This window comes from Bos javanicus, chromosome 16, assembly GCF_032452875.1.
Source record: "Bos javanicus breed banteng chromosome 16, ARS-OSU_banteng_1.0, whole genome shotgun sequence".
In the NCBI taxonomy this organism is placed as follows: Eukaryota; Metazoa; Chordata; class Mammalia; order Artiodactyla; family Bovidae; genus Bos; species Bos javanicus.
In genome coordinates, this window is record NC_083883.1 from 62710830 (window position 1) to 62737667 (window position 26838).

The 26838-nt window shown below is 34.7% G+C and overlaps 1 protein-coding gene across 1 annotated transcript in view; it reads left to right on the plus strand.

Moving 5' to 3' along the window:
- XPR1 (xenotropic and polytropic retrovirus receptor 1) overlaps positions 1 to 26838 on the plus strand; it is a 205267-nt gene that overhangs the window by 143820 nt on the left and 34609 nt on the right. Inside the window, exons 5-11 of the mRNA XM_061383382.1 lie at positions 111 to 260; positions 531 to 614; positions 3001 to 3082; positions 10822 to 11012; positions 11222 to 11401; positions 16593 to 16764; positions 18175 to 18369. Of these exons, the coding sequence (XP_061239366.1) occupies positions 111 to 260; positions 531 to 614; positions 3001 to 3082; positions 10822 to 11012; positions 11222 to 11401; positions 16593 to 16764; positions 18175 to 18369 (1054 nt within the window). The remainder of the gene's footprint in view (positions 1 to 110; positions 261 to 530; positions 615 to 3000; positions 3083 to 10821; positions 11013 to 11221; positions 11402 to 16592; positions 16765 to 18174; positions 18370 to 26838) is intronic.

The window sequence follows — 26838 nt, forward strand, 5'->3', positions numbered from 1 at the left end:
CCCTTGGTGCTCAGTCTTCATTCATCTCAATCAGTGCAAAGTGCTTATTGTTTTTCATTTTCTCTTATAGTGGCAGAAATTATAGTAGTGTTTCTTTTTTCTTTCTGTAGAATCTGAATTTTACAGGGTTCCGAAAAATCCTTAAAAAGCATGACAAGATCCTGGAAACATCTCGTGGAGCAGATTGGCGAGTGGCTCATGTAGAAGTAGCCCCATTTTATACATGCAAGAAAATCAACCAACTCATCTCTGAAACTGAGGTACAGTCATCTCACTTATATACCCATATTTTTAGTAACATTAAAGTCTTATTTTAAATGAAGTAATTCCTCATTTTTATTCTCCTTTTGTTGTTAGTTGCTTTAAATACATGTATTCTTACTCATTATTTTTCCTTTCACTTTATTCAGTATATATTCACCAAGCATATATCAGAATACCATATATATTAATATAAATGGTTCAGAATTATTTATGCATTACTCAAGTTTAGTATAACCTACATAAATACTTAACAATGTGTCTTTTAGGCTGTAGTGACCAATGAACTTGAAGATGGTGACAGACAAAAAGCTATGAAGCGTTTACGTGTTCCCCCTTTGGGAGCTGCTCAGGTGAGTATTTGTTTGCAGTTGTTCAGTTGGTTCATGTGACCTATTTAATAGTCAACATAGTCTGTTAGGGGGCTTCCCAGGTGGCGCTAGTGATAAAGAATCCAGGAGAAGCAAGAGATCAGTGTTCACTCCTTGGGTCAGGAAGATCCCCTGGAGTAGGAGATGACAACCCACTCCAGTATTCTTGCCTGGAAAATGCCATGGACAGATGAGCCTGGTGGACTACGGTCCATGGGGCTCCAAAGAGTTGGACCTGACTGAGCAAGCGCGTGTGCGCACACACACACTCACAGTCTGTTAGGTGATAAAATATACTGGTTTCATTACTTTAAAAAATGTTTCACCCAAAGTTTGTGAGTACTTATTACTACTGTTTTTCTCATTTAAAAAAATCAGATGCCAGATCTCACTTCATAATAAATTGCAATGTCTTCTGACCTTTCTCTTCTTACCCTGTACTACTGCTCTTGTTTATTCTCACATGCTAACTTCATCTGAGCAAATAATTAAGATGAGATATTTATTCGATGATACAAAAGTGGGGGGGTCAAGATATTCTGGGCTACTGCATACTTTCATCCAAAATGCAATAGTTATGCATAAAAAAGCATCTGTTATATATAGTATATATATCTGGTATAGCAGTTATACCAGATAGATATATATATATCTGGTATAGCAGTTATACCAAAAAACACTTTAAGTGATATCTTTTGTGTCATAAACTAAATCCTAATAAATTTAAAAGGATTTAAATCATAGTGTGTTTTCTGACCAGAATAGGATGGAAATCAATAATAAAAAGAGCTTCTTCATCCCTGTTAAAGGTGTTTATGGAGAACCTAAAACTGATATCATACTGAATGGTGAAACATTGAATGCTTTCTCCCTAACCGGGAACAAAAAAGTGTATTCATTCTTACCAGTTCTATTTAGCACTGTGCTGGAGGTTAGGGCCAGGGCTGTATGGTAAGCAAAAGAAATTAAAGACAATTAGATGAGAAAGAGAGAAGTAAAACTGGTGGATTGTTTTGTTTTTGTTTTTTGCCAATGACATGAGGACCTATATAGAAAATCCATTGGATCTATAGAACAGCTACATGCAGTAATTAGTTTATTAGCAAGGTTGATGATTACAAGATCAATATATAGATATGTAGGGATAAATCTGACAGAAGATGTGCAAGACTTTTATATTGAAAACTGTAAAACATGATGGAGAAAAATTAAAGAAGACAGATGTGAGAGAAATTAGAAAACCAAGTATTTTAAAAATATTACTTCTTCCTAAGTTGATTCATAGATACATCACAAACAAACTCAAAATCTCAATAGACCTTTTTAAAAATAACTACTAAGCAAATTTAAAAATTTATGTGAAATTACAAAGGACCAAGAAGAGCCAAAACAACTTTGGAACAACTTAAGTTGAAGGATTAACACTATGTGGTATCAATACTAAAGCTACAGTAATCAGGACAGTGTGTTATTAGTGTCAGGATAGGCAAATAGATTAGTGGAATAGAATAAAGAGTCCAAAAATAGACCAATAAATATATGAACAATTAATTGTCAATGAAGATGCAAAGGCACTTCACTGGAGAGAGGATCATCTTTTCAACAAATGGTGCTAGAGCAGTTGGCTTTCTTATGCCAAAAAATGGGACTTCCCTGGTGGCTCAGACGGTAAAGCATCTGCCTACAATGTGGGAGACAGGGTTCAATCCCTGGGTTGGGAAGATCTCCTGGAGAAGGAAATGGCAACCCACTCCAGTATTCTTGCCGGGAAAATCCCATGGACAGTGGAACCTGGTAGGCTACAGTCTGTGAGATCACAAAGAGTCTGACACAACTGAGTGACTTCACTTTCACTTATGAAATGATATTCTGAAATGCCATTCAGTTGAGAATCTCTGGTATATATTTACAAATTCACTTGAAGTTACTCTGGTTTAATACTGTAAATACTCAGAAATGAGTATTCTTATTTTTACCATTGTCTCTAATTATATAGTACGAAATATGTGAACTCTAATTGAGTAATACTGACTTCCTAAATTTAAAGATGTACACATTGTAAAAATGAAATTGCACTTAAATCTTTTTTATAAGGAAACTCAGTGTTTATATAATTTGATGTTTTAGATCTTAATTTTCTTTATTTAGTGACACATATTTCTATAAAATAATTAAGCAGGCAATTCATTTCTAATATTATTGAATAATGGTGATTCTCCAGCTCAAATTTATGAAAATTCCCATCATAAAATATTTCTGTTTTCTCTGTAGGACTTTGAGGCTTGTAGTACTGATTTTATTATACTATATGCTTAATGTATTCAGTATTTTGCCCTGCACTCAAAATGCCGTTTCCCTCTCTCTACAGCCTGCACCAGCATGGACTACTTTTAGAGTTGGCCTATTTTGTGGAATATTCATTGTATTGAATATTACTCTTGTGCTTGCCGGTGAGTAGTTTAAATTTTGAATTAAATTATTCTTACTGATCTGTTTATGTCATATTCTGTCCCTCTAACAAAGCTACCACCCAACTGCCAAAGCTACTGAAGGAGAAATCTGTCAGGGTTAATTTGTTTGTATAAATGATGGGAGAGTGGGTGTTGGTTGGTTGTTTTGGCTCGTTTTTCCTTTTGGATATAGTTACCCCTTTAAACATTGCTAGTTTATGACTCTTTCTTCTCCATCATTTTCAGGGTTCAGTTATCAGGAACCTCAGCTCCTTTGATCACAGATGAGAGTAAATAAATATTACAAAATTTATGCACTAAATAAGCTCATTAACTTTGCTTTTTGGAGACTCTCGCATCATTTCTAGAACCTATTTACAATTACTTTGCATACGATTTTAAGAAACTTGGTTATATAATATTCTATTCTATAGAATTTAAAAATTATAAAGAGGTAGGAGGAATTGATGGAAACAAGTGCATTAATGATACAGCAAGGAAGGCATAATCTTACTAAACCACCCAGCAGAATTTGACTTACCTCTCAGCAGCATTTGACATTGTAGATCACTCCTTGAAACCTTTTCTTCAGTTGATTTTGTTGGGAAACCACACTGTGCTGGTTTTCTTATTAAACTTTGCTGGCAGTTTTTTCCCAGTCTGTTTTGCTAGTTATTCTTTACTTTTGGCATCTAAATATTGGGGAGTACCTCTGGGTTTAATGTTTAAATCTTTCTCTTTCTGCATGCATTTTCTAGCTAGGTGATCTTATTCAAGCCTATGGCTAAAATATCATGTGTATGCTAGTAACTCCCAAGTTTATATACTTTTTCCTCTGAAATGATATCTCATTGGCTACCTAGATGTCTAATAAGCATCTTAAACTTAGATGGACAAATTTTTTTAATCACTAAATATGCTTTCTCTTCCATATAGCATCACCTCTCACCAGTTTCTCAAGCCAAAAACCTTTAACCTTTTCCTTCGTACTCATCTCCAATCCATCACCAAATCCTGTTGCCCTGTCCTCAGAAAAGTTCTGAATCTGTCCACCCCCACCAGTACCATCCTTGTCTAAACAACCATTTGTTTAGTACACTGCAGCAACCTTCTGAACTTGTCTCTATGCAACCACTCTTGCCTCCTTATAGTTACCAGTGTCTTTTTGTGGCTTTTTTTTTTTTTCAATGCAGGTGAAATCTAGTTCTCTGTCTTTAGGGATGAATGGAGAAGGAGATGGCAACCCACTCCAGTGTTCTTGCCTGGAGAATCCCAGGGACGGGGGAGCCTGGTGGGCTTCCGTCTCTGGGGTCGCACAGAGTCGGACACGACTGAAGCGACTTAGCAGCAGCAGCAGCAGCAGCAGTTTACTTACATAGAATGTATGGAAATGCTACAATAAAAAAAGAACTTAGTCCTAGATTGATTATCAAGCTAACTGTTATGGGAAACACACAGACTTATTTTCAAAAGACCTTGCCTGGATTGCAGTCCCAGCTCAACTATTTGTTAATTATTAATTTGTTAATTGGCTTTAAGGACATCACTTTTCTCTGAAGCAATTTCCTAACTTGTTAAATGAGTTTAATACCTTAAATTTACAGCGTTGTATTAGAATTCATTCAACAAATAAATTTTATGTATCTATGATTAGGCTTGCTACCTGAGTCTTAAATAAGAGAATTACTTTCCTCATGAAGCTTATTGTTACATAAGAGAGCTTGAGACATATTAAAACAATAATAATACACTACAAAATAGAAAGTATTTTGTAAACAGGTCAAGGGAACAAGTGATTACTTTCAAATGAGAGCTTCAGGGAAGACTTTATGAAAGAAATGGTATTTATCCTGGGCATTGATGGAATAAAAGGCATTCCAAGAGAAAGAGACAGATGAGCAGAGATTTAGTTGGCCATTCTAGAGGGTGAAGCATAAGAGGAGGGAATAAGTTTTGAAGGAGAGAAGTGGTAAATTCACCTAAGGTGAAGAAGAGTATTAGATGATACAAATGAAAAGATACCTTGAAACCAGTTCATAGACATCAGCTAAGAGGTATAAGAAAGCATTTATAGGTGTGAAGTACTATATCAATATGAAGTATGTCATATGAGATGTAAGTTGTTCTTTCTATAGGAAAAAGCTTTACTCATCTGTGTGTGAAATTTTTTCTTTCCTTTCCAAGATGAGCATGGTGTTACCATTATTATCATCATTAAATAAGACATAAGAATAGATAAATAAACTTCATTCTTTTTATGTGTTTATGTTGTTTTCTTAAATTCAGGGACATTTTGGGGGTTTGTTTTCTTTCATATATGTAGCCTGTGTTCTTGTGAGACAGTCCGATTTGTTTTCTAATGTGTGCTTTATGCATTTAGTATTGTACATTTATGTTCTCTCCCCTCAGAACCCTTCTTTGTTTAATCTTTGTGTGTCTGTGAGATATATACAGTTAAAGCCAGCTGTCTGTCCTTATTTATCTCCCAGCGGTTGCTTGAAAGATAACAGAGTTGAGAATTGAGAGAGAAACTCAGCAGTAGTAATGCATGTACAAGCATGATTCTTTTTTCAAACATTGACATAAAAAAATAGCGTGCATAATTGCTGCTGTTCCTCAAGGGGACATGACCTAATATTTAATAATTTATCTGAAACTCACATATTCCAGATAGTTAGTGTTATGAAGATGAAAAGTTACCTGCTCAGATTTTTTTAAAACTTTCTTGTAGTTTGCTAGTAACCTATACTTAATTGATATAATAATAATATGTCACATTTCACTTTTTGGTTGAACAGAATTAAGTTTGACCATTAAAAGTGCGTGAGGGAAACCTTCTACACTGTTGGTGGGAATGTAAATTGGTATAGCCACTATGGAGAACAGTATGGAAGTTGGTTAAAAACTAAAAACAGAGCTACCATAGGACCTAGCAGTCCCACTCCTGGGCATAAACCTGGAGAAAACCATAATTCAAAAAGGTACATGTACCTCAGTGTTCGTTGCAGCACTGTTTAAAATAGCCAAGACGTGGAAGCAACCTAAATGTTCATTGACAGAGGAATGGGTAAAAAGATGTGGTACATATATACAATGGAATATTACTCAGCCATAAAAAGAATGAAATAATGCCATTTGCAGCAACAGGGAAGGACTTAGAAATTGTCATACTGAGTGAAGTAAGTCAGACAAAGAAGGACAAATATCATATGATACCACTTATATGTGGAATCTAAAAAAATTGTATAAACAAAGTTATTTATGAAACAGAAAAAGAGTTATACATGTAAACAATCTTATGGTTACTGGAGGGGATGGGAGACAAGGATAAATTGGGAAATTGAGATTGACATATATATACTACTATATATAAAATAGATAACTGATAAAGACCTACTGTATAGCACAAGGAACTCTTCAATACTGTCTAGTAACCTATATGAGAAAAGAATCTAAAATAGAATGAATATACGTATGACTGATTCACTTTGCTGTATAGCAGAAAGTAACACAACATTTTGTGTCAACTATGCTCCAATAAAAAAAATGTTTTAAGTGCATATGAGTGTGAAATAGCAAGCACTTGCATACTAGTGGTAAGAGTATTAATTGATGCCGTCTCTTTAGAAATATGGCAGTATGTATAAAAAAATTTATAATACAGTCAGTTTGATTAAACATATTATTCCTATAAGTTTATCTTATAAACATACTTGTACCTGAGTGCAAAGACATGTATGAAAGGAGGGTATTCACTGCCGTTTTGTTTATAACAGCAAAATTCTAAGAGTGTCTCAGATATCTATCAGGAACTGTTTAAAAAAAATATATGACATTATTCCTATACAGTGGAATACCATGAAGATATTAAAGTGAATGAATGGAAATGGGTAGAGTACTTTGGAGAACTGCTTGGCAGTATCTACCAAAACTGAATATATGCTATACTGGGTTGTTTCTCCCTTTTGGCTAATGTGAATTTTGCTGCTTTGAACATGTGTATACATGGATTTGTTTGGGTACCAGTTTTCAATTTTTTGAATATATATCTAGGAGTGGAATTGCTTAATTATATGATAATGCTTTTTAACCTTCTGAGTTGCCACCAAATTATTTTCTACAGAGGCTCCACCATTTTCTGTTTCCACCAGTGATTTATGAGGATTCTGTTTTCTACACATTCTCATCAATACTTGGGAATTTCCTGTTTGTTTTTTTTTAATTATAGCCATCCTAGTGGGTTTGAAGTAGTATACTTATATGGTTTTGATTTGCATTTTTCTAATGACTAATGATATAAATCATCTTTTCATGTGTTTATTGACTGTTTATGTATTTTCTTTGGAAAAATGTCTGTTCAAGTCATTTTGGTGGCTCAGACAATAAAGAGTCTGATTGCAATGCAGGAGACCCAAGTTTGATTCCCTGAGTCAGAAAGAGCCCCTGGAGAAGGAAGTGGCTACCCACTCCAGTATTCTTGCCTGGAGGATTCCATGGACAGAAGAGCCTGGTAGGCTACAGTCCATGGGGTCATAAAGAGTCAGATACAACTGAGCAGCTGACTGTTTCTTTCACTTTCAATGACTAATGATATTGAACATCTTTTCATGTGCTTATTGGCTGTTTGTATATTTTCTTTGAAAAAAAAATCTGTCCAAGTCCTTTGTCCATTTTTTAATTGAGTTGTCTTCTTATTGCTAATTTGCTACAGTTCTTTATATATTCTGGATACTAGACCCTTATCAGATACATAATTTGCAAGTATTTTCTCCCATTTTTTAGATTATCTTTTTCTTTTCTTGATAATGTCCTTTGATATACAAATTTTTTAATTTTGATGAAGTCCAATTTATCTGTTTTTGATGTTGTGTTACTCATGCTTTTGATGTCATATCTAAGAAGCCATTGCTGAATCCAACCAAAGTTCTACAAGTTTACCCATATATTTTCTTCTAAGAGTTCTATAGTTTTAGCTCTTATATTTAGCTCATTCATCCATTTTGAACTAATTTTTGTACATGCTGTGAAGAATGGGGTCAGCTTCATTCTTTTGCATGTGAATAACCAGTTGGTGAATAACCAATTGTCTCTGTACTATTTGTTGAAGAGAATATTCTTTTTCATTGAACAGTCTTGGCTCTCTTATTGAAAATCAATCAACCATAGATGCATAAATTTTTTTTCTGAACTCTCACTGTATTTCATTTGTCTGTATGTCTGTGTTTACACCAGTACTATTTGGGAGGAAAATTTGAAATCGTGAATTGTGAGTCCTCCACCTTTTTTATTCAGTATTGTTTTGGCTGTTATCTGGGGACCTCTTATAATTCCTTATGAATTTGAGTATCAATTTTTCATTTCTGCCAAAAGAAAAAAAGAGCCATTAGAATTTTGATACAGATTGTATGGAATCTGTAACACTGCCATTTGAACAGTCTCGTGTCTTCCAATCCATGAATATGGGATTTCTTTCAGTAGTGTTTTGTAGTTTTCAGTGTCCAAGTCTTTCACCTCCTTGGTTCGATTTATTCCTTGATGTTTTATTCTTTTGTTTGCTCTTGTAATTGAAATTATTTTCTTAATTTCATTTGATTGTTCATTGCTGGTATATGTAAGGGCAACTGAATTTTGTGTTGATCTTGTAGACTGCAATTTTACTGCATTTATTAATTCTAGTAGTTTAACTGTGTATTCTTTGGGATTTGTACTTATTTTTGTTTCCTGACTATTGTAATGTATATGTGTTCTTAGCTTGGGAATCAGTATATAAAACTATATACACATTTAAAAAAATTTTTTAACCACCTAACTAATCTTGTTACCATACTTATTCCTTTGCAGTCTGTTCTTCACATGACAGAGTAGCCCTTTAAAATTATTAGTCTGGTTGTATCACTTATATGCAGAACCTTTGATTGGCTTCATAACATCTGAGTAAAAGCTTAAATCTTGACAAAGTACAGCAAATCCTTCCTCATATGCCTTTAGATAACTTTTTGCCACTTTACCTCTAATTCATTCCAGTCATAGTGGCCCTGGTCTTCTTCCTATTCCTGGACTAAATGAGGCTTATACATATCTTAGGGTTCTTTGTCCTTCCCTCTACTTGGAGCCTCCGTTCCTCCAAATACTCATACAAGTTAGTCTTTATTTCCTTCACATGAGTCAGTCTGTATTTCCTTCACACAAGCCAGTCTCTATTTCCTTAAGATTCCTGCAAATATCATCTTCTAACTACCCTACCTGAAATACACCTAACAGTCTCTATGCCTTTACTTTTTTCTTCAAAATTCTTATCTGATACTATATAGAATAGAACTTTCCTGAAGACAGTTATTTTGTCTGTTGCTCATTATTGAATCTCCAGGTTTTAGAATTATGCCATACATAATGGCACCCCATAAACATTTGTCAAATTAATGAAAACATGAATTTTCATCAAGTAAAAAGAAAAAGAAACTGATACATACTGAGTATTCATAATGGGCCAAACATTGTTTTAGCCATTTTTGTTGTTCAGATTTAATCTTCTTAAACTGATGAGAATAGATACTCTCCCCCATTGACCAACAAGGAAACTGAGAGTTAGAAAAATTAAATATGCCCTAGTAAATTTAGGACTTGAAATCTGGTCTATAGTATTTGACTCCAAGTATAAAATTTCAAGTGAGTACTAACAGTAAATTATATAGTTATTTGGAAAATTGAGAAATTGGTTGCCAAACTGAAATTTTTGGCACATAGGCTCAAAATGAAACATACTGATTCAGTCAATTTATGAACAGATGAGAATCTGACTTTTAAATAATGTAGAAATAGAATTGGTCAAAAGAAGGAACAAGGCCATTCAAGTACAGGGAGCAACTTAAGTAGATATGAAAAGTGAATTTGTTCAAACAAAATAAAATTTATCAGGCGATAAGAATTAATTTAGGGGCATTATGGGATAAGTTTGGGAGAAGTGAGTTGAAGATCAGATTGTGAGGAACTTGAATCGTGAGGCTCACATGTTTGAACATGATAATTATTGGAGAGCTATAGGATAGTAGTGATAACTGAACATTTGTATGGGCATATGGGCAGTTGAATGTAGTAATTTAAGAGTTTGGGCTTTGAAGCAAACTGAGTTAAAATCCTGGCACTGCCGTATACTAGCTTGGTAACCCTGAGCAAAGTGTTTAACGTCTCTGTGCTATAGTTTCCTTGTCAGTCAAATGGAGATAATAGTTTTTAACTCACAGAGCCATTGTGAAGATTAGATAAATTGTTATATGTAAAGATACAGTCCTTAGGATGTAGTACATAAACATTATATAAATATTGTTGTCATTTATGTGACATTTCAACTTTCACATTGCTTTCTTGTATAGTGTTTCTTATAATTTCCATAGTAATTCTGAGGTAGACATTACTATATCCAGCTCAGTGACGGCCAAATCAAAGCCAAAGAAGTTTTGTCATGCCAGAAATTCTCAGCTGAGCTGATGGTTCTAAGCTATTTCACTATGGACAAGTAGGCTGAAAGTCAAATTTTCCGGAAAATTATTCTGGTAGAATTTTGCAGAGTGAAATGAAGAGAAGAACCTTGAAGCAAGTTTATCAGGCTCTTGAAATAACCTAGGATCGCATTTTGAATATTAAAAATTCCTCTGCCAGGGCTATATCATTGAGAAGAGAAAAGACAGTTAAAGGACATGTTGCAGATTTCCTGACTAACCAGTTAATTGATATTCTTTCAGCTATATTTAAACTTGAAGCAGGTAGAAATATATGGCCCTTGATAAGAATCTATCGGGGTGGCTTTCTTCTGATTGAATTCCTTTTTCTACTGGGCATCAACACGTATGGTTGGAGACAGGCTGGAGTAAATCATGTGCTCATCTTTGAACTTAATCCAAGAAGCAATTTGTCTCATCAGCATCTCTTTGAGGTAATCAAACCAGATATAATATCCTATGAATACAGTTTTCATTAGCTATGTGGCTGGTTTAGTGGGTACTAAACTCTATTTTCTACTTGAAGGGGATTGTTGATAATAATTAAACCATTTTTCTTATCTTTGTTTTATTAAAGATTTTCTATGTAATGGTAAAAATAAAAATAATTTTCTTTGTTTTTGTCTTTCCCATCCTTTATCAGATTGCTGGATTCCTTGGGATATTGTGGTGCCTGAGCCTTCTGGCATGCTTCTTTGCTCCAATTAGTGTCATCCCCACATATGTGTACCCACTTGCCCTTTATGGATTTATGGTTTTCTTTCTCATCAACCCCACCAAAACTTTCTATTATAAATCCCGGTTTTGGCTGCTTAAACTGCTGGTAAGTCCAGAAATTTTGTATCATTTGTAGAGTGATATATTGATCATTGGCTTTCTCTAGAATGAAAACAAAACTCCTGTATTGCCCCACTTCAGAAGTCATGTTCACATTGTAGTTTAAATGAGTGGTACCCCAGCTCCAGGAGCAAAGAACACAGTGTAACTGGTACACTTGATGTTATGGAGTACACTGGCCCCAAGAAAAGCACTCATGCATTTTTTTTTCCTTCATAATGGAGTAGTGTCGAGATATTACAGTGATTTTGGAAAATGATAATAATTCATAATTAATTACTATACAGATTATTTAATCAACTGTGATAACATGTAGAACTTTGTTTCCTTTTTTTAAGGTGGTTAAACTATTATATACCTGTTAAGTTACCATAAATAGTCAAATATTTTTATTTTGTGAAGTACTGGGTCTCTAAAAGCAGTAGGATTATCTTGTTAGATCTCCAAGTTTAGTTTGAGAAATTAACTTTTTAAATTCCATTTTACCTATTTCTTACTCTCAAAATCAAGCAGTCTTAGCATTAGGACATGAAATTTCCTGCAAAAATGGTAGCTATATTGTACATTTTGGGATATTGTAAAGATTGCCCTGGGAAGGAACTCCTGCTTACTCTCAAATTTAACCATCTCTGTTTTGAAAATCAGTTAAGAATGTTTTAATAAAATCTAAAGATATAAAATATGACCTTTCTCTTAAAAAAACATAGTAAGCACTAAACAAATTAAAAGCAACCTATGTTCCAATATATATAGCAATATGGAAAAGAAAATGGCCCAGATCTTGATTTCCCTTCTCCCCAGTTGATTGTTCATTTATCTGTATTTATTTGTATATCACAAATTAAGAGTCTACCTCTTTTCCACAAACTTTATTGAATATAAATAACTAAATAGCAAATCATTCCCTGTAAGTATACCACTGGGCCTAATTTCAAGTTTGTATTCTGAGTGTGGGACTTAGCTGCTGAGGTGTGTAAGAAGTCATATCATCATCACCTTTAATGTGTTTTGTCATCATCTAGAAAAACATGCTTTTTAGAGAATTTTTTTTAAGATAAAAATTTGGGCCATTTTTTTTTTTCTCTTTTGAAATTTGTACTAAAAATAAATCATTTCCAGTTACTACAATATTACATTACCTTTCTTATTTTGAGGTTGTCATTTTATTTCTGGATTTTGTGTTATTTTCATAAAATGTAATATTCTTCTGATTACAAGGAAATAACTTCAAAATTATAAACACCTATTTTTCCGTCCTAAATTACTATGAAACCTCTATAAAGTTATTTCAGATGAGATTTGGAAGACTTAGAAAATTCAGGTGTTAATATGATTGCATCATTACAATAACAAAATAGTACAGTTGTGTACATTATGTGCTAAGTGAGCATTTCCCAAGTGCATCCTTCTTTGTTTAAATAGAAAGCTGCTATGATTCATGCATGACCAATTATTCTTATTAGCAGAATGATTCCCCATTGAGTCGATATTTATCTGTGCATCTGTTGTGTTAATAAATGAGAACTTGTTGATGGAATAGGTTGGCAGTAATATTAAGAGAAGAAATAAGAGAACGGTAAAATATACTGTCAGAAGCAGTGACATACAGTAAGCATTATGGTTTGTTGTATTTGTAATAATTGTAAATAGTAAAAAAAATTATTTATAGAGTATTTTAATATTAATTGACCTATTGACTTATTTTTAATTCAAATCTCACTGAAAAAATTTGCCCTTAGATTTATTTCTAGTGAATTAACAAGAATGTTTCTACTGTAGTTAAATTTCCCTGATACAGCTCTTTTGAAAGCTTCATCCTAAAGTGAACTACATTTCCCTTTCTTTTTCTTCAATTTTTCATGGAAAAAGAACATGTCACCTGGCCATAGTGGTAGGCACTGGGCACCATTTATATTCATATTTTAATTTGAATTGATATGTTATTTCTCTCCCCAATAGATGCTAGAAGAAAGTTTTTAAGAAATTGATTTGTTTTGATATTAGTATTTATGTCAAACTGATACAGTTTCTTTGCATTCATCAGTTCATTTATCCTCTATCCAGATCTGTATTTGTCCTCATTGTAATCCAATTAGGAAGCATAAAAAAATGCCTCAGATTTACTAAACAAAAATATCAACTTATTCTTATAGAGGGCTGCATAAAATTCTTAAGTTAGAGTATTTTTCTATATTATTTTGGAATTGGTTTTTCTAATATTTTCTTTAGTTGTATAATCAAATTTTTACACATATCTCTGGTATAAGTGCAGAAATGTTCTCATTTAATAATGCATTGTCTGGGCATTTTTATGTGTATCAATTATTTTGTGTGTGTTAGTCGCTCAGTAGTGTCTGACTCTTTGCGACCCCATGGACTGTAGCCCGTCAGGTTCCTCTGTCCATGGGATTCTCCAGGCAGGAGTACTGGAGTGGGTTGCCATGCCCTCCTCATCAATTATTTTATTCCTTTTAATAAACCATGAGACTGGAACTACTATTAATCCACATTTTATAATGAGGAAACGTAAAGTTCAAAGAACTTAAATAAGGTCATGCAGCCAGGATGTAATGGAGATGGGATGTAAGCTCAGGCATTCTGGCTCCATAACCTGTGTTTTTAAACACTACCATTTAACAGACCTTTAAAGGTAGTCATTTTATGTAAGATGTTTAACTTTGATTATTGGATCAACTAATGGAATCTTAAAATCAGATTTGAAAGAATGTGGTTATCAATAAGTAGAAATTAAGACTTTGTCTCCTTAACTGTTTGTCTACATTAATTAGAAGATGATGTTAACATATATTCTTTATAGTAACTAATTAGTGGCCTTTTTGTGTATGTGGGTAAAACATCAGATATCCAGATTGTTTCTAGCTTTCTTAATACAGTTTCTCAGTTATTTTAATTAAAATCAAAGCAAAGTAGAAGTTGAAAGACCTTAGCCAGAAAGGAAGGAGAATTCTCACTTAAAAGGGAGAATTCGGGTAAATCTAAGATGAATTTGACCATGTGTTAAGGCCTGACTTATCAGGGAATTAAGTATGTTCTATTTATTTTTATCTTCATCTCTCCTCCTACACCTCTGACCAAACTACTTGCTCACTTCTTTTTAAATATTTCCGGGATATTTCGTTTGCTTGTCTGTAATAGCAGTTACTACATGGTGCTGTCAATATTTCTTTTGGTGTTTATTTGCCCAAAGGGATTGTGGGTGGTACAGACCATGTTTTATTTATTCAGTATCTTCACAATGCCTGACATAATAAATACTTAATGAGTAAATAAATAATAAATAATAATAAATAATTCATAATAAATACTTAATGAATCTTTGTTAAATGCATGAATGACTATGATTAAGTTCATTGGTTCTCTTATACAAACATTAAGCACTCCCTCCTTTATTTTTTCATCTTCTCCCTTCTGTAAATTTTCCCTTCCTCTCAGTTTCTATTTTATGTTACTCCTTTCCTTTTCTAGTCCATCCCTCTGTTTCTTTGTTTCTTATTTAATACACTCTCCTACTCTTTTGCTCTTACAGAGGTTTTCTCTAATAGCCAGGTTATAAGGCTTGGTTTGGCAGGTTGTGACAGTAATGGTAGTCTCATGTCAGTGAGAAATGAGAAATTTGCTCTAGGCTACCAGTTTCACGGAAGTCTACGAAGTTTCACAAAAGTCCATGACTAGAGACTGAGTTAGACTTCCTGATCCTTTGCTGTTATGTCATAACTTGTTCTCTTGTTTCTCTCTCTTGGAATCCTTTAAATCCATTCTATACCTAGAGTTTCTTAAAATATTATACAAACTGGTGCCAGAGCCTCTTTGTGCATAAATGATTAACATCGCAATCCCTAACACCTCCTATCTGACCCTTCCCTGCAAAAAAAAAAAAAAAAGTTTGCTGTATCTGGAGCTTGTGGTTGCAGATGATAATATAGTTTCTGGCTTACTGAAAAAGTAAGCAAGTGATCAAAAGATTGAACCATGGACTCAAAATATGTCAGCTCGGAAAGTTACGTTTTAAAGCCTATATTGTGTCCTGCAGACCCCTGCTCTAATTTTTAAAGCTCCAGCATAGCTGTCGCCCAGGATTGAGTTGTAACAAAACCGTTTGTTGTTTCCCTGAAATAATCAAAGAAATTATTTAGAGAAAGGATAGAAAGAACCGTAAATACCTTGATGGCAGGGGAGCTGTAGACTCATTTTCTCAAAACAATTGCTTAGAATTCCTTGTTTTAGGAGTTCATTTTCACCTATGTGAGATAGAAAGGGTCTAACAGGGTAAGAAGGAAAGCTGCCTTCATCCCATCTTCACTTCACTCAAGGCCTTTCAAGGCAAGTTGGTACAGTTTGAGCCTCTTTCTGGTGATAAGTATCTGACTCCTCCCTCTGCAATGCCAGGATTTTCCTTTGCAGTGGTAAACAGGCTTCCGCAAAATAAGGTTAGAAGGCGTTATCTTCTGTAAATGGGGATATGGATAACACCTAGCACATAGAATTTGTTATAGTTAATGGATTATAAGAAATGCATCATGAGAAAAATATGCAGCATGGATTAGTGTTCAAGACATATAACCTGAATTTTATTTATCATTGTTTTCATAATAGTGGGGTGTGGGCTGATTTTTTTGACATAATTTCACAGATATGATCATTGCCATGGCACTAGCGAAATGAAAGTGACATTGGTTAGGGAATGAGACATACTTCAGCCAAGGTACTATCCTTCCCTTCCTACCTTTTGTAGGCAAAGAAGAGCTTTGTATTCACTTAGCTAAGATGGGAGAATATTCCAGAAATAATCATAGCACATGGGTCTCCAGTAAATTTATCTTAGACCTTAATGGTAAATGTCCTCTCAGTGCATTTCTGCCATTCTCTCTGCTTTCAACTTCAGCTCTTCCCACCTCTCTGCTTTCTGTTTTTTAACTCTTGCTCTTCCTGCCTTCCCCATGCCCCACCCTTTTAATTTCTTTCTTAGTGATCTATTCAACTCATTCTTTTCATTATTAATTTTGAACCTAACTGTTGTTGCCAGTCCCTGTGTTTGTGATTGGTTCATTGGTTTCCATTTTATCAACTAAATCATGCTGTAGAGTAAGAAACAAATTAGATAAATTTAATATGAATTTTCTTGTTTCTGTGTTTTCTGATTTTTTTCTTTCTCCTAGTTTCGAGTATTTACAGCCCCCTTCCATAAGGTAGGCTTTGCTGATTTCTGGCTGGCCGATCAGCTGAACAGCCTGTCAGTGATACTGATGGACCTGGAATATATGATCTGCTTCTACAGCTTTGAGCTCAAATGGGAGGACAGTGAGGGCCTGTTGCCAAAAGATTCACAAGGTAGGGTATGAATGTGCATCCACACTACTGAACTGCCAGTGTAAACCAAGAAATATTGGGAGTGATAACTGAGAAATTTAAGCTCATCCAATAATATTACAAACTTAATTAAATGTACTTGGCTCTGTTTTAGCAATATCTTTATCTGATATAATTTGGCTCTTAAATTATATATTATAATTTTAGCCACTCATTTGCCAGGAGATATACAACTTATATTTAAAGAATTCTAAAACTAAAAAACTTCTAGTAGGTTGGTAATTATATCACAGATGCTCTATTGTCAACAATTGCCATCACAGTATTGCTTTATGATGATCAAAAATACTGATTATTTAGAAATTAGATCACATGCTTTGAGCAAATCATTAGAGATTTTTTAGTTCTTATTGGAGACCTTGTTTTTCTTTTGGCTCTTTTTGTCACTCTTACTATAGCTTATGCCAGGTATTCTAGTTATTAGGGAATTTTGCCTTAATGATGAAGACCAAATTTAGACAGATTATGTAACATGTGACTAACGAAAGTTAATGATGCCAGCGCCAACACAGATTTTCATTAACTTCCAGCAAATCACAATTCTGTTATATGTTGAGCCACTATGATACATTTCCAGAATTTGAAGAAAATTGATTTACCAACTCTGTTCTTCTTATTTTAAAAATGTAAACTCTGCCCTTTGTTTTTTTGTTATTGTTGCTGTTGTTGTTTGTTTCTTTTGTTTCAAAGAACAAGAATGTGAACAACCTATAATGGATATGTTGTAGGGGTTTGGAGTTCATAAAACTGTCATCAACAGTGATATTTTTAGGTTTTCCAGATGTTTCAGGTTACAGAGCTCACTAATTTTTTTCCTCTTTGATTAATGTACTCAACCTCTAATTGTCTTATAGTTTTACTACACTCCTCCAGAGAAGGAGTGTAGTAAAACTACACAAAACTGATTACAAAGGGGCCTTCCCAAGTGGCTCCAACAGTAAAGAATCCCCCTGCCAATGCAGGAGACCTGGGTTCAGTCCGTGGGCTGGGAAGACCCTCTGGAGAAGGAAATGGCGACCCACTCCAGTATTTTTGCCTGGACAATCCCATGGACAGAGGAGCTGGCCAGGCTACAGTCTGTGGTCACAAAGAGTCGGACACGACTGACCACGCACACAAAGGCATAGATTACAAAACTGTAAATCTGAGTGGGTAGGTTTTTATAAGTTCCCACTGTGTATTTCACCTTCTCTCTCGGCCTTCTGATCACTAAAAAGTTTAATATAATAGTTGCAAAGAAAAAAATGATTCTGAAAAGCAGGTTCGTTGCTCTTAAAGACTTCCTAATGGTTACAGTATATGACTAAATGATGTGAACAAGTGTTTTTTTTTTTTTTAATTATAATCTTTTCTTCTTTGAAATCTTCACAGAACCAGAAATTTGCCACAAATATTCATATGGTGTGCGGGCTGTTGTTCAGTGCATTCCTGCTTGGCTTCGCTTTATCCAGTGCCTGCGCCGATACCGAGACACAAAAAGAGCCTTTCCTCATTTAATTAATGCTGGGAAATACTCCACGACTTTCTTCACGGTGACATTTGCAGCCCTTTACAGCACTCACAAAGGTATTCAATGGATGTGAAAAGATTTTTCAAAATCCTGATTTTTACCACGTGAATCTGTTTCTTAATCTGGTTACCTATCCATTTGTCGTGCTTTTTTTCCCCATTGAATTTCCAGCCCCCTCAGTTATAGTAAGTAGTTTGTCCTTGAACACAATTTTAGCCTCATTCCGGAATTTACTAACACATTGAAAAGAATCAAAGTCATACAGAATAGGAAGGATTTGTGATAATGTTTGAAATCCTGAATTATGTTTATTTAAGGGGTTCAGTCCAAGACACTTTGGGTTTTCATTTGGTTTTTTAGACTTCTTGTTCATTAATGAGGTTGGGAAATGCTAGGTGAAAAAGATTCCCTCTGGCAGTCATGTATATTTTTAATCGTTTCCCTTCACCAAGTAGTAACGTTTGTTTCCAGCCTATTTAACTGCAAATTGAGTTCTCTGATCTCTCTAGTTTCTTATCTCCATGGCAACTAGTTATTACTTGAGACTGTTCTTCTGTTGGGAGGAGAAAAAGGCTTTTAGGTTCTGAGCCACATGCAGTCGCTCCTTTTGAATTTTTAACCTTCTTCTAAGAACTGTCAATCAAAGATCTCACTTGCTTTTACTAAAATGCCTTCCTTCTTTGTTTAAATCAGTGTCAGCCTACACCTTAGAAGCTGCACTCTCATCTAAAGAAATGTTACCAGTTGAAATTATTACAGTTATTTTTAGATAGCTTGATAAAATTTTTTCTGGTGATTTTTAATTGAGATGCTGTATTGAGGAGCCTTACCTAGTGCTCCAAAAGTGCTGCTGTGTGTCTGATGGTCTTGAAAGATTAGGGTGATTTTTTTCTTTTGAAAAGCTTGAGATTTGGTCCAATAGAACACCTTATTGATACTTCCACTTTTTGCAGTAGATTCTGCGATTGCAGTAACATTGATAATGTAGCCAATAATTCTACCACTAAGGAAGCACTCTTGTTAAATGGTATAATTTAACTAAATACCTTAGTGAAGGAATCACATCCTAAAGCTCCCTTAATTTTTTTCTTTTATAACTCCTCTCTTATGTGTACTTACTGTTTGGCTAGCTCCTCAGGCTCTCCATTGTACATGCTTACTTGTTGGCCTGGGATACTTAACATTGTGTATTCAAATTGTGTATTTTAGCCTTTGTGAAGGTCTCTTCCTTCAAGGATTACTCTTGTAAATTTCCAGCCATTCCATCAACCCTGACTCTGTCCTGTAGGCAGTAAGACTGATATTTCTGTTATTGGAGTAGAAGGGGTATTGGGAGCACCCTTAGGCAAAAAGCCACAAACTCAGAAGTTTTACTCTTTATTGCCAGTGTCTTTCCAAAGTAAGCTCAGGCTTTTTGCCTGCTTTTGGTGGCTTCCCAGTATGTTCTAATAGTTATTCTTTTTTTTTTACTTGACTTAATATTATATTCGTTTCAGGTATATATTGTAGTGGTTCAGTATTTTTATACAAAGTGGTCATAATAAGTCCAGTTACTGTCCATCACCATATAAAGTTATAATATTACTGACTGTATTCCCTATGCTGTACATTAGATCCTTGTGACTTACTTATTTTATAACTGGAAGTTTATACCTCTTAGTCTCCCACACCTATTTCATTCATCCCGTAACCTACCTCCCCTTTAACAACCACCAGTTTGTTCTCTGTATATATGTCTACTTCTGTTTTGTTATATTTGTTCTTTTTTTTTTTTTTAGGTTCCACTTATAAGTGAAATCATACAATATTTACCTATCTCTATCTGACTTACTTCACTTAGCATAATACCCTCTACAACCATTTGTGTCATGAGAAATGGCAAGATTTCATTCTTTTTTATGACTGAATAATATTCCGTTCTGCGCATATACCACATCTTGATCCATTCATCTATTGATGGATGCTTAGATTGCTTTCATACCTTGGCTATTACTACTGAGGCAGTGAACACAGTGGTGCATATGTTTTTTCAAATTAGTGCTTTTGTTTTCCTCAGAAAAAATCCCAGAAATGAACTTGCTGGGTTGTGTGGTAGTCCTATTTTTAATTTTTTAAGGAAACTCCATACTGTTTTCCATAGTGGCTGTACCAATTTAAAGTTCCACTTACAGTGCTCAAGGATTCCCTTTTCTCCACATCCTCTCCAGCACTTGCTATTTGTTGTCTTTTGGGTAATAGTCATTCTGAAAAATGTGAGGTGATAAATCATTGTGGTTTTTGAATTGCATTTCCATGATGATTAGTGATGTTGAACATCTTTTCTTGTGCTTGACATCCACCTGGATGTCTTCTTTAGAAAAACATTTGTTCAGGACCTCTGCCCATTTTTTAAATAGGTGTGTTTTTCTGGATGGTGAGGTGTATGAGTTATTTGTGTATTTTGTATGTTAACCCTTATTTTGCATGCTTAGTCTCTCAGTCATGTCTGACTCTTTGCGACCCCATAGACTATAACCCTCCAGGCTCCTCTGTTAATAGGGATTTACTAATTCTTACCTGTGCTGTGCTTAGTCGCTCAGTCATGTCTGTCTCTTTGCAACCCACCAGAGTCCTCTGTCCATGGGGATTCTCCACGCAAGAATACTGGAGTGGGTTGCCATGGCCTCCTCCAGGGGATCTTCCCAACCCAGGTATCGAACCCAGGTCTTCTGCATTTCAGGCGGATTCTTTACCAGCTGAGCTACCAGGGAAGCCCTAATTCAGAACTAAAACTAAAAAGTGAGGTATTTACACAGGGGTATACATAAGTATGTTAACTTCAGTCAAAACTTTTTGTTGTTGTTGTGCATCAACTTATTGTGCTTTGCAGGTATGTTTTATTGGGGCTTCCCTGGTGGCTGAGATGGTAAAGAATCTGCCTGCAATGCAGGAGACCTGGGTTCTATCCCTCGGTCAGGAAGATCCCCTGAAACAGGGAATGGCTACTCACTCCAGTATTCTTGCCTGGAGAATTCCATGGACAGAGGAGCCTGGCGGGCTGCAGTTCATGGGGTTGCAACTGAGCGAATAACACTTTTACTTTCACTGCCTAGAGCTGGTTTATATGTGTCTTCCTTTATGGAAATTTTTTAAAAGATACACTTAGGATCACCTTGCATGTGTATGGTGGGAGTATTTACCAGGTATCAATTATGAATGTGTTTGGTCTTTTGTTCAAGTAACAGCTGTTTACTGACTGAATTTGATTCATGTGCCCACAGACAAATTTTTAAACACACAAGCATTTTTTAGAGAGAACATTGGTTGTATAGCCTAACCATATCCCTTAAATTAAAAAAACAGTACCGAACACTTTTTATAGTTGCTATTAAAAAAAACATTATAGTTCCTACATATTAAATGTTTTTATCACTAATTTTTCTTTTTACCAAACAGACAATTGGAAGTAACCCTTGACAGAAAATTTGACATTTAATGATGATCAGAAGTAGAATCTGATTTTTCTTGTTTCCTTGGACAGTATTCCAAGAGAAAAGATATCAGAAAACATAGACTTTAGAAATGATGATTGATCTAAAAGAACAGATTCTGTATGGTTAATGATGTAGATCTTTTTCTATTGAATGTGTATGTATTATTGCAAAGGACGCATTTTTTGAAGGAGAAAGTGTAGAAAATGGTGAGGTAACCTTGTTCAGACTCAGGATTCTGAGTCCTTTCAGAGAACTAGCCTAAAAGAGTTACCATAGTAACAGCATTATTGGGGGCATTTTCAAGATTGTTCCAAAGGTTATGGCCTATGCTGCATGGTTTGTAAAAATGGATGCACAAGAATTAACTCTATACTTAAAGCCATTTTTTTCAAGTGAGGGGAGTAAGTATGATAATACTGCAGCTAGCCCTCCCTTGTAGTAAGAAGGAAACACACTTTAAATATTTCAATATATTTTATTTTCCATCACTGATTTTAGAAACGCTCAAAGCCAATCTTATTTTAAGAATCCACTTTTCATTACAAGCCTAAATTAAAAGCCATTCCTACAAGTTTTTTTGTTGGAATTGGTAGTAGAGGAGACAGCAAAGTGTTGTAAATGGTTTTTGTGTGTTCTTGAGGTTTCTTGGCCTTGGCTAGGAAAAGCCAGTGGGAGGTACAATAATAGAAAAAGCCATTATGTTGTTATTTCTAATCCATTGATGCAGCAGCGAGAGTACTTCATTAGATTTTCTGTTTTTCATTTACAGTTTCTAACATTCTAAAATATTTATAAATTCTTAGTAGATTTTACTCTTTGCTGTTCTCTGAATACATAGAAGGATTAAAAAAAAGTTCTTTTAAAAATATTTCATATTTTACTTCAGACATTTTTGTTAGCATTTGTTAGCATTTACTATAAGACATTTTAAAATACTTGGAAAAGAGAGATTCTCTACTCACTTAAAAGCTGAGTTCATTTGTATTTGTTTGCTCTGTTGTTTTCCAGTGCCCAGATCTCTCATATCTTCTAGATCTCGTCGTCTTTAACATTCTGTAAGGCGTGCTGTGGCCCCTAATGAGGATTCCTCAGCAGTAGTTCAGTGCCTTCAGTGCAAATAGTCATTTCATTGTTTTGGGTGAGCACACATAGTCCTGAAGTGCTTCCTCTGTCCGGGGATGGCCTGTTGGTTACCCTGTTTCTACCGTGAATAATAGACTTCTATGCCAGAATTTCCAAATTTTAGTCTTGTTACATTATAATAGAAACACAGTTTAGTGTTGTTATTGTTTTTAATCTCTGGGGAAACTTTTGTTTCATTAACTTTTTAAAGACATAAACAAACTTTTAAAAAAATCTCATTTGAATAAAATGCTTTCATTTTGGACTTAATGTTGAAAGTATCTCAAATCTTTAACCCTTTTGAAATTGGATACATTTTGCTGTAGTTTTTCTAGCCTAACTAATAATGCTGACAAGAGACAGATTATTTTAGAAATCACCATTTGTCAGCATTGGCTTAAATCTTGCTGGATGCTATAAAATCAAATATGAGATATTGTTTGTTTCTGATTATTAAATTGACTTTAAGAATATTAAATTGACTTTAAAGTTTCTTGAGTAACTTTCATCTACTTGGCTTTGTGCTGATTTTAAATGGTTTTATAAATATTATACTAACAATCTCTTTTTACCTTAAATTATTTTTAAAATATTATAGATTTGAATAGATTATATTTTTGTATCATCTTTGTCATTTAAAAGAAAAAGCTTTTTAGAAAAACACTTACACCTTGATGCCATTTTGTTGTCTTTTCTCTAATTTTTGTTTTCTTAATTGCTCTTTTAACTGATAAATGTAATTTGTTAGCACTTCTGTGTAAATTGTGTTGCTTTGAAACACTCATGCACAAAAATTTAAAGTTTAAAAACAATATCTGTTATTGTTTAGATACTAGTGGAGGATCTGTGATGTTTAAAAGAAAAGTCAAAATTATCTATGAATTCAGTTTCTGGAGCAATTTGTCTAATTAAAAGGAATTTAAAGACAATTACTTGCAAATAAAATTTTTAACTTTAATTTATAGATTATTTATGTTATATATAATTTTATATGAGACTATTATTAGTAAAAAGTATGAACATCGAGAAAAGTTACTGTTCTTAGGTATTTTCAGCAGAAAGAAAAGGAAAAAGTGAGGAACCAAATGAGTTACAAGGCTTGAAGTTCCTGCTCAGTATATATAAGTAGTAGATTATATATGATCTCTTTCTTTCAGAGTTTCATAGTATAATACCGTAAGTGTACTAATCAGATATTGCTGTGTGTTAAACCACCCCAAACTTCAGCAACTTAAAACAACAGTCATTTATTCTTTATGTATGTGTAGATAGTTATTCTCCTTTTTATCTGTGGGTCAGCTGAATTGGAACTAGATTGGACTCAGCTGGATTGCACGGCTTCGCACCACTGTTTTCATTGGCGTTTTGGTGCTTCCCTGAAAGTTGGGTTTGAGTTGGCTACATGTTTGTTCATTTTGGGGCCCCAGCCAAGGGGACAGCAATTATCCAAGGAAAATCTCTTCAAGTGGTACTAACAGAAACAGTTCTGTTGCACAAACAAACACATTTTAAGTCTTTGCTTTCCTCTCATCTGCTAGCCTCCCATTGGTCAAAGCAAGTTGTATAGCTGAGCTTAAAGGAGTCTGCCCATCCTTAACAGCCAAAGCAAATTATTAAATGCAACATCAGTAAGAGTCACAGAAGAAGGGAGTGGAAATTTTTAATATGTAATCTAATCACCACAAAACAGAAATCAATTTTAACTGACTTTTTTTAATTGGAAAGGATATAAACATAATTTTTCAGAATAAATAAATGTGACTAATAAACATATGAAAAATGTTCTACTTCACTTATAGCAGAAGAAATGCTAATTGAAATCATATTTAATCAAAGAAGTGATGATGCCCTTTGCTGGCAGGTATGTAGAGAGATAGACACTCATTCTGTTGATTGAATGTAAATTGGTAAGCAATTTGGTAATTCTGTCAAGAGTATTAAAATCATTCATACCTTTTGACCTAGTAAGTTCCTTTCCATAACTTTTTTCTAAGGAAGTGATTATAGAAATGGGTGAATATGAATGTATGTTCACAGCATTGTAAACATTTTCATAGTAAAAAATGAAAGTAGTCTAATAAATGTCCAGCAGTAGGAGAATAATTTAATTATAGTGATTAAATTATATATATTTATTATTATATATATGGTGACTTGTAAAAAGTGACCCACAGTTCTTGAAAATGAAGAATAATGATATTATTTAAAGATAATAATTATTGAATACTTCTGTGCACTAACATCCTTTTAAGCAATTTTAAGCATTTAACATGTGTTGACTTATTTAATCTTCATAGCATTAACATTTTGAGGCGTTAGAATCAGAGCTGAACGGTAACGTGGCAAAAGTAAATTTTATTCAGGAACTGTTACAGTAGAGGAAAAGAGATCTCAGTATAGAACTGGGCTCAATTCTGAATATAGAATGGACAAGTGGGGATTTATAGCCAAGGAGCAGGGTGGTGGTCACTGAGTGGAAATTGCTAAAAGGAAACACCAATGGTAAGGGAGAATTCTGGCTAAACTGACTTGACAGGATTTTTGCTGAAATTAGACCAGGGTGATCAGATGCCAAGGGTAGAGGATGAGGAATTTGATGAGATTTCGAGGGTGATCAGATATTGAGGGTAAAGGATTCTCTCTAAACTGACTTAGCAAGATTCTTGCTACAACTGGGAGATGCATGCTTGACAAGGATGGACACCAAATTTTAGATCTAGAGAACTTAGAGGAGCCTGACTAGAGTTATATCAAGGAGAGTTTTTGTCCCTCTATCACTTACGCTATGTGCTACCGACCAACCCTGGAATAATGTGGGAGGGAATTACCTGCAGATGTGAATACCTAGGGGCAAGGAACATCGGATGCCATTTTAGAGAATGGCCACCACACTGTGGGTCTCGACATTATCACTCTCCATTATGCATTTGCTCTGGAAGTACACATGTACCAAGTGGCACTTTCAGAAAAGAGAGAGACTCTGAGTCCTCAGTCTTCAAGATAGATTTCCAAAACTCTGGGGGTTTTGCCTTCCAATAACCCTCTATACCCAAGATTCATATGACAACCAACAGAAATCCTCTGCGTATTTTAATAAGGAAGGTTTATTTTGAGGATGTTGGGTAGCTTACAGAATCCCCAACAGACAGTGAAGATATCACAGCTTATATGCGCAACATTACTGATCCTGGCTGGACACCTGTGTTACCTCTAGAACTGCAACTTCAAGTATCTCTAACATGAGAATATGGCTGCTTCTCTTTGCCTGAATAAATTCTGTGTGTACCAAAGAAATAAACAGAAGAGTCTTTGATAGAAGTAATCACTTGATCGTCATTTTTAGGTGAAGAAATTGAAAACAGGTTAAGGACTTGCCAAAGTCCTACAGTTATGAAATGAAAGAACCTAGGTTATGAATCTGAATACAAACAATATAGCTCCAAAGTCAAGTAGCAAGTAGGTGACAAAGTTAGAATTCACACCCAGGTCTTGTGATTATTTATACTCTACTCTAAACTCCCTTCTAATGTTACAGAATGACCTGAGCTCATCTCACAGGTAAAATGTTAAACTTGTGGTAAACATAGGAAGATCAGATAGGGTAGTGTGCTGTCCCTATGCCAGTGCCAAATAAATTTGTGTTTGGGAAATCACAGAGGTACATTGCTGCTGCTGCTAAGTTGCTTCAGTCATGTCCAATTCTGTGCGACCCCATAGACGGCAGCCCACCAGGCTCCCCGTCCCTGGGATTCTCCAGGCAAGAACACTGGAGTGGGCTGCCATTTCCTTCTCCAACAGAGGTACATTGGGGGAGAGTAATTTAAACTGTACTTTTACATGGATAGGCCACGTCAGAAGGCCTCTTTGTGATCCTTTTGTACTAATGGCCACATTCATGGAAAACCAGAGACATTACCAGGAACTGGCTAT